General features: G+C 42.3%; 1 protein-coding gene across 1 annotated transcript in view; it reads right to left on the bottom strand.

Annotated features, from left to right (window-relative positions):
* Positions 1-283: 283 nt before the first annotated feature.
* smog (G-protein coupled receptor 158 smog) overlaps positions 284-9,456 on the bottom strand; it is a 414,140-nt gene continuing 404,967 nt past the window's right edge. Inside the window, exons 8-13 of the mRNA XM_070132319.1 lie at positions 9,208-9,443; positions 7,420-7,682; positions 5,806-5,961; positions 5,090-5,215; positions 1,459-1,482; positions 284-1,058 (exon numbers count right to left, since the gene is read on the bottom strand). Coding sequence (XP_069988420.1) covers positions 876-1,058; positions 1,459-1,482; positions 5,090-5,215; positions 5,806-5,961; positions 7,420-7,682; positions 9,208-9,443 — 988 coding nt within the window. The 3' untranslated portion in view covers positions 284-875. The remainder of the gene's footprint in view (positions 1,059-1,458; positions 1,483-5,089; positions 5,216-5,805; positions 5,962-7,419; positions 7,683-9,207; positions 9,444-9,456) is intronic.

Consider the following 9,456-nt stretch of genomic DNA (forward strand, 5'->3'; position numbering starts at 1 on the left):
TCGCTTGTATTAACTGCTATTCTTGGCAAAGAAATGAAAATATAATTTTCTATTTTCAAAAAATGAGTTTGTGTGTCTGTGCCTGTGCTTTTATGTGTGTGTGCGTGCATATTGATGTGTGTGTGTGTGTGTGCGTGTGTGTGTGTGTGTGTGTGTGTGTGTGTGTGTGTGTGTGTGTGTGTGTGTGTGTGTGTGTGTGTGTGTGTGTGTGTGTGTGTGTGTGTGTGTACATACATACATACACACATACATACATATATATATATACATACATATATGTATACATATACATATATAGACACAAATACACGCACACATAAATATATAGACACATATAAGTATGTATGTATGTATTTATGTATCAAATTATCATATTGAACCCTTTTCTTTGTGCACATCCACACAACAGAATAAATAACAAGAAGTTTCTCCTTTACAGTCCTGGTCACGAGAGGCTATCAGAGCAGTTTTCATATTAATTCCCAAAAATTCTACAATCTATAACCTTAAAAAGTATTTACACCAAATCCTGCACTATGCTAGTTGCCTTATCTCCTTCCTGTTTTTTGTACACACTACACTCTAGAGTAGCAAAACCTGTGGACATATATTGTATATATATATATTCATAGTATCTAATCTTTAAAAAGGATTAAAGAATTTGAATGTTTTACACTTGACTAACCTTGCTCCCGACAATCTCTAGTCTAACGAATCTCTCAGAAGAAAAAAAATCCTAAATACCTACTCTTCTAAAATGCCTTTCTCTCTCTCTCTCTCTCTCTCTCTCTCTCTGTCTGTCTGTCTGTCTGTCTTAGACATCTTTTTCCATCTTAGACAGAGCCTTCACTGCGCCCTCCCTCCGTCTTGCTCTTTCATAACTTGTAGGATCGGTGGAGGATTGACGGGGTCCCGACCTCTGAGGGCCCATCTGCGTAGACGGAGAGGACAGAAGGACCCTCGATGGAACACACGGATTCCTCGGGGGTCTTGCTCACCTCCCCCTCTCCCCCCTCCAGGGTGTGGGGGAGGGGGCGGGGGTGGTGGCGGTGGAGAGACTGCAAGGAAAAGGAGAAGTTATTATATATATTTCTCTTTTTTTGATTGTTTTGTGTTTGTTTTCCTCTTCTTGTGGTTCAGTTGTAAAGCTTTTGATACGGAACAGTGTGTTTCAAGATATTTTTTTTTAGAGATGTACAGTAATTTTACGGAATAAATATAGGTACATGCAACGTCACACTGTAATTTGGTGGTATGTTGCATCAAATGACATCATCGCCTATCATTGGTTTTAATAATATTGATTTGTGTTTCTAATCATATAGATTATATTAAAATGTGAATTTTATGACTATAAATAACAACAAAATATCATATCTAATTTATTCCTATAAATTTGTTTAAAATAAAGCTTTCCCTTAGTTTTTGTTTATTTGTTTGTTTGTTTTTGTTTTTTACCTTTTCTCGGCTTCCTTTGCGACTCTGGAAGGTAAATCAAAAATTGGGGTCAGTCTCAACTATACAAAAATGTATCAAAAAGCCTTATGTACATTAAAATTGTCAGCTTATATTTGATTTTTATTTCCATTTTTTTTTACCTTAAAGCTGGGGGTCTTTGACATATATCTACTTAGCTTAAAAACTACTTCAAAGGTATGTGAATTTTCATGAGTAAAATTGAAGAAACACTTTCGTTATAAAGCTTAATAATCAATATCTTAATCCATGAGTAAAATTGAAGAAACACTTTCGTTATAAAGCTTAATAATCAATATCTTAATCCATGAGTAAAATTGAAGAAACACTTTCGTTATAAAGCTTAATAATCAATATCTTAATCCATGAGTAAAATTGAAGAAACACTTTCGTTATAAAGCTTAATAATCAATATCTTAATCCATGAGTAAAATTGAAGAAACACTTTCGTTATAAAGCTTAATAACTAATAACTTCATAACTAGAAATTTCGAATGAGAATTTTACATTCATTAGAGCTGTTAAAATTATAATGGTGCCTTGATTTTCATATTTTATTCTTATTTCTGACATGTTATAACAAAACAAATAATGCAAGACTAGTTTATTTATTTATTTTTTTTTTTTTTAAGATGAGAGTGGAAATTACTCATGAAAATTCACTGTTTGGGGTGTACAGGACTTAAATTGATGGAGATATCATAAAATACGAACATTAAAGTAAATATACGTTCTATTCATATACATTCATTATTTAGTATTAAACTTATACATTACATCTAATAATATTATAGTCCTACAAATAAAATATATCTACTAATTACATTTAGGTCAGATAGTATATAGCCCCTGTAAGTTCTAATCAGTTAATTTTACTTATTAAATGAATGTATAATATTCGAAAGAACTACACAGAGAAATCTTCAACCTAACAAGTTTATACATATACGCACACACACACACACACACACACACACACACACACACACACACACACACACACACACACACACACACACACACACACACACACACACACATATACATATATATACTAAACATATGCATTAGTTATGTGTACTACATTGATTAAATAACAACAGACACATTGTGGTCTTTACCTAAAGTAGTATTAAGAAAATTAACATGAAGATCCATATATCTACACTGATATGGGAAAACGTGTTATCATTTCTAAAACCATTATCTCAAAAATTATTATTTCATTCTACTTAAAAAGGAGAGAAAGAAAAAAAATTGTAAGAAGAACATTGTTTTTATTTTTAAAGAGATGCTGTGAAATTTGTTTACGTATAATGCATCTTGTATTAGTATTACACCGTATTACATGATTTAAGAACCAAGTGTCGTAAACTTTTTATGTTCTTTATATCATATTATATTATATTATATATATATATATATATATATATATATATATATATATATATATATATATATATATATATGTATGTTATATATACATTTTTGTTATTATTATTATTATTTTTAGTAAGACTACATTGCAGAGGAGTATATACTTTCACTAACCAGTCATTACACATACTAATTACACTGCTTTTTTTATAATGAGAATCAGCAGCTTGGTTTTCTATTCATGTTTGCAGCCAAAGATTTACAGCCATTTAGTGAAGAGAGCATTGTTGGCTGTACCAGAATAAAAATGTAAGTGTCAATAAGGTGGGAATTCCCTTGATGTGGGTGAAAATAGTGATGGTAAACATTTGTTCATTATCTCCCTTGTTTGTAATGCATCTGCAGTATCCTGAATGGAATCTATGGTCTTAACTACATGCTTTGGAGCGAAACTGATGTATCAAACTATTTCTACAGCAAAAAGTGAATGAAAACAGTGCATCAGTGTAAAATCTAACACATGAACGCAACTGATTCCCTGTAATACTTAGTCCTAAATAGTAACTAATTATTTATTTCACAAAGCCCATAAAAATCGGTTAGATATAACTCAGTGATATGCATTTGAACCCCTATAATTTAGAAAATAATTGAATAATTAGAGAATGATTGACTGTTAGGTACAGAAATCAGCCATATATATGAATTAAGGAATCAACTGATTAATTAATTTCAGTACTACCAATATGTGGTATTGAATTGGGACTTATTTCTCTAGTTCTGTCTGAATAGAAGTAAGTGTATTTAGCAACCAGTAGACACGGAACCATTGCGTGCATGGACTATATATTTGTGTTTGGTATTTGTACATAATATATCAAATTTAGATTTCTCTTTCTAGCTTTCGTACTTTGTAAATATCAAATGAACAGATAAGCAGGAGGGAACTGGCTATCTACATGTTTACTGGCAGGTATTTATCTTTCTATTTGTCTGTCTGCTTGTCTCTCTGTCTCTGGTTCTGACTCTCTGTTTGTCTCTCTCTCTTCATTCTCTTTGTGTCTGTAAGCCTTCAAGTCTGTCTGTCCGTCTATATATCCCCCTTTCTCTCTATCTTCCCCATCCCTTCCTTCCTTCCCTCCTCCCTCCATTTCCCCTTCCCCTTTTTCCCTCCTCCTCCCTTCCCCTTTCCCTTTTCCCTCCTCCTCCCATCCCCCCTTCAACCCGTCCCTCTTCTCACTCCCTTCTTCCTATTCCCTCCCTTCCCCTCTTCCGTCTCCATCCCTCCTACCCACCCCTCCTACCCAACCCCTCCTACCCCCTCCTACCCAACCCCTCCCACCCAACCCCTCCTACCCAACCCCTCCTACCCCCTCCTACCCAACCCCTCCTACCCAACCCCTCCTACCCAACCCCTCCTACCCAACCCCTCCTACCCAACCCCTCCTACCCAACCCCTCCTACCCACCCCTCCTCCTACCCAACCCCTCCTACCCAACCCCTCCTACCCAACCCCTCCTACCCAACCCCTCCTACCTAACCCCTCCTACCCACCCCTCCTCCTACCCAACCCCTCCTACCCAACCCCTCCTACCCACCCCTCCTACCTAACCCCTCCTACCCAACCCCTCCAACCCTCCCCTCCTACCCACCCCTCCAACCCACCCCTCCTACCCACCCCTCCTACCCACCCCTCCTACCCACCCCTCCTACCCACCCCTCCTACCCAACCCCTCCTACCCAACCCCTCCTACCCAACCCCTCCTACCCAACCCCTCCTACCCAACCCCTCCTACCCAACCCCTCCTACCCACCCCTCCAACCCAACCCCTCCTACCCACCCCTCCTACCCACCCCTCCTACCCACCCCCCCTCCAACCCACCCCTCCTACCCACCCCTCCTACCCAACCCCTCCTACCCAACCCCTCCTACCCTACCCCTCCAACCCAACCCCTCCTACCCAACCCCTCCAACCCAACCCCTCCAACCCAACCCCTCCTACCCACCCCTCCAACCCTCCCCTCCTACCCAACCCCTCCTACCCAACCCCTCCTACCCAACCCTCCTACCCAACCCCTCCAACCCAACCCCTCCTACCCAACCCCTCCTACCCAACCCCACCTACCCAACCCCTCCTACCCAACCCCTCCTACCCAACCCCTCCTACCCAACCCCTCCTACCCAACCCCTCCTACCCAACCCCTCCTACCCTCCCTTCCCCTCAGCCCGCCTCACCTGCATGGAGAACCTCCTGTGAGTGGCCTTCCTGCCTCCTCGCCTCTTGGAGATGTGTGGGTTGTCTTTTCTCATTGTCTTCGTACGCAGAATCTCGAGCTGGGTGTAGACTCGCTTCAGCTCGGCCTTGGAGGAGGAGGAGGTTTTGGAGGGTTAGGGGAGTGTAGAAATAGGGGCTTGTGTACGTGGGTTATTTTGGGGGTTATTTTGGAGTGATATAGATGTATGGTATTGGGTATGGGCACGAGAATATGTAGGTATTTGAATAATCAATTGTATGCATAATTTATATATCATTTTCATACACACGTTACATATCTATATACAAAAAATTCTTATTATTATTTCTTCTCCTCAGCCTCTCCCTCACATCACCAGCACTTCAGCCTCTCCCTCACACCACCAACACTTCTGCCTCTCCCTCACACCACCAAATCAATCTCTCCCTCACACCACCAACACGCCAGCCTCTCCTTCACCCTGATTTCCTCGGGGTCCATCTGGCTGCTCTCCCTCACACCACCAACACCTCATCCTCACCCTCACACCACCAACACCTCAGCCTCTCCCTCACACCACCAACACGCCAGCCTCTCCCTCACCCTGATTTCCTCGGGGTCCATCTGGCTGCTCTCCCTCACACCACCAACACCTCATCCTCACCCTCACACCACCAAATCAACCTCTCCCTCACACCACGTCATCCTCTCCCTCACCCTGATTTCCTCGGGGTCCATCTGGCTCAGGTTGATGTCGGACGCCTCCAGGTCGCCGTTGGTGAGGGCGTCACAAAAGCGTGGTTCTCCTCCTTCAGTAGACGAGTAGGTCCTCGGGAGTCTGTCGCGGCCGCCACTCCCCCCGGCGCACCACAGCTGGAGGGGAGTGGAGTTAGCGAAGGGGAATGAGGGAGAATAAGAGTAAATGAGAATGGGATTAGGAAATGGGAAGAGTGTGGATGAATAGGGGGATGAGTAAATGAAGTGAGTAAATGAAGAAATGAATAATGAGAATGGGATGGAGGAGTTAGCGAGGGGGAATGAGGGAGAATAAGAGGAAATGAGAATTAAATGGGATTAGGAAATGGGAAGAATGTGGATGAATAGGGGGATGAGTAAATGAAGAAATGAATGATTGAATGATGAGAATGGGATGGAGGAGTTAGCGAAGGGGAATGAGGAAGAATAAGGATAAATGAGGATGGGATTAGGAAATGGGGAGAATGTGGATGAAGAGGTGGATGAGTAAATGAGAATGGGATTAGAAGATGGGAAGAATGTGGATGAAGAGGGGGATGAGTAAATGAAGAAATGAATAATGAGAATGGGATGGAGGAGTTAGCGAAGGGGAATGAGGAAGAATAAGGGTAAATGAGAATGGGATGGAATTAGAAAAAGTGAAGAATACGGATGAAGAGGTAGATGAGTAAATGAACAAATAAAGATGAGAATGGGACAGAATTAGAAAAAGTGAAGAATACGGATAAACACATGGATGAATTAATAAGCAAATAGATAATGAAAAAAGGGACAGAATTAGAAAAAGTGAAAAATGCGGATGAAAAGGTGGATGAGTAAATGAACAAATGAATAATGAGAATGGGACGAAATTAGAAAAAAAAATAATAATGCGGATGAATAGGTGGATGAATAAATAAACAAATAAATAATGAGAATGGGACAGAATTAGAAAAAGTGAAGAATACGGATAAACAGATGGATGAATAAATGACCAATAAAAATCCTGCTTTCAATGAGGAAGAGCTGAACAATTAAAGATGACAAGCGCTCCATTTTTTATCTATTAAAAGTTTCCAGAAAGCATTTACAAAATAAGAGCAGCTTGATGACTGATATACATACCAAGTACCATTGTTCGTTCTTCCCTTTTCTCCCTCTCTCCCCTTTCTTTTCTTCCTTCATTCTTTCTTCCTTCGGCTTCAGTGTCTATGGCAGTGAGCTCATGCCACTGAAGGGTACTTCTCTCTCTCGCTTTTTTTTATCTCTCCTCCTTCTCCGTCTCTTTTCCCCTTTCCTTCTCCCTCTCTCTCTCTCTTTTTGTCTCCCTCCCTCCCGCTCTCTATCTCCCTATCCATCTCCCTTTCTTTTCCCCTCTCCCTCCCTCTCTCTCCCTCTCCATATCCCTTTCCTTTTCCTTTCCCCTCTCCCTTCCTCTCTCTCCTTCTCCCTCCATCTCCCTTATTCCCACTCTCCCTCCCTCTCCATCTCCCTTTCCCCTCTCCCTCCCTCTCTCTCCCTCTCCATCCCCGTCTCCCTTTCCCTTTCCTTTTCCTCCTTCTCCCTCTCCTTCTGCCTCCCTCCCTCCCCCCTCACCTTCGGCGTCAGGATCAGCAGGAGCGAGATGGTGACGGTGAGGTGCGTGCGAGCGAAGTAGGCGAGGAACACGTGGTCAGGGTGAGCCTGGAGCCACAGCAGGTGACGCCCGGTGTACAGGACGGTGGAGGCGAGGAGCTCCAGGACCAGGGAGGCGGAGAGAGCCCGGCGTTCGGAGAGCTCGCTGGGTTCGCCCGAGTCCTTCGCCGCCTTCGTCAGGTGCCAGGCCAGGTAGAGGCCGAACAGGATGAAGAGGAGCTCGCCTGCGGGGAAAGGGGCGGGGCTTAGTGGTCGATTTTGTGACTTTTAATTTCTGTGAAATGTGGATTGTTTTGTCCTGTTTTTTTTTCTCCTTGATTATAAGCCCATTTCTCTCTCTATTTATCGATCTATCTCTCGCTCTCTCTCTCTCTCTTTGTCTCTCTCCCCTCTCTCTCTCTCTATCTCTATCTATCTATCTATCTATCTATCTATCTATCTATCTATCTATCTATCTATCTATATATCTATCTATCTATCTATCTATCTATCTATCTATCTATCTATCTGTCTGTCTATCTATCTATAGGTGTCTCTCGCTCTCTCACTCACTCTCTCACTCTCTCTTTCTCTCTCTCTTCTTCATAGAATAACTGTTTCATTACATGCCCGTCAAAGGATCTCATATCAGCATCACATTTCACGTTACTCTCTAAATAACAGCCTTTATACCTGTCTTCCTTCCATTCACCCAATTAAAGATTCACCACAAATATGTTGATCATCTGCTCCGCTTATCACATTAACAGATTTGTCTCAGCAACCAAGATACCTGTTACCTCTTTCGGACTAATCTAACAAATAATTCCCAACTTCAGTGTCTGATTTATCCCAGCAGCCAATTTACCTGTTCGAAATCCCCTCCGTGTGAATAAATAAGATAGTAGCCAAAGTACACAACTTGAAAAACTGTAAGAGTTGTGTAAAATCAACAATATCACTTATTATACTATCCCTCCCTACTACTACAGCCAATTCTCTAACTTGCCTTTGTCACATGCAGTGGTATATCTCACGTATTTTATAGTTTTATGCCACCCCACCTACCTCCTGCTATGCCCTTCCACCCGTCAGACTATCCATTACACCTGCTGTCAACCACACCCAACCTCGCAAACCACACATCCATCCCAACTCTCAGACTATATTTAATAGAGTTGAACATGTTCATAACATGAGAGGAAGCAACATTAATATCCCATGTCCTTAAGTCGAATAACATTGGTTGAGAAATCCAGTCATTGTAACAAACCTCGTATTTGAAACACTATAATTTCTTGGTGCTTTGCTCAGCAGACTGCCCTGCTACTAGCTGTGTAGCTATCTTCATATCTTTTGCTATTGACAAATGAACTTGTGAAACTGAATATAGATGCAAGACCCTATCTAAAGGTATTTAAGTAGGGGAGTGTTTGGTTAAGAATTGTAGATAGGCGGCCAAGAACTGCACCGTTCGTTGCTTAAAACGAATGCAAGAGCCTAAAAAAACAAAACAAAAAATCTGATAGAATATTAAGCGGAGTTCTTGGCAATCGCCTAATTCGAAGGCTTGTAACCATTACGGTACCTGACCGACGCTGTTGCCATAGCGACGGTACACCGTGGGGTCGCTTGATAAAACAAGTAAAAATCTTGAGATTTTATGAGAGAACTTTCCCTGCTTAAAACACCACAAGACTCGAAACGGCTGTCCCTCGACCCCTTCCTTAATCCCTCCCCCACCACCTCCTCCCATTCATCCCAACGCACCTGCCTCCGTCACATACTCCCACCACATGCTTTTACACACGGTGAAGGCCAGCCCCTCATTCGTCCTTCCGAGGGCCAGCGGCGAGTGTCCCTCCGTGGCCAGGTGGGCCGTGAGGGCGGACCAAGCGGCCAGGTAACCAGTGACGAATACCACGAGTCCTGCCAGGTATTTGAGGAGGTCCCTGTCCCGGATGACGTAGCGATGGGCTTTCCTGGTCCGGTAGTCGACGAGGCTCCTGCAGGTGGAAG

This window comes from Penaeus vannamei, chromosome 17 (genome assembly GCF_042767895.1).
Source record: "Penaeus vannamei isolate JL-2024 chromosome 17, ASM4276789v1, whole genome shotgun sequence".
Classification (NCBI taxonomy): Eukaryota; Metazoa; Arthropoda; class Malacostraca; order Decapoda; family Penaeidae; genus Penaeus; species Penaeus vannamei.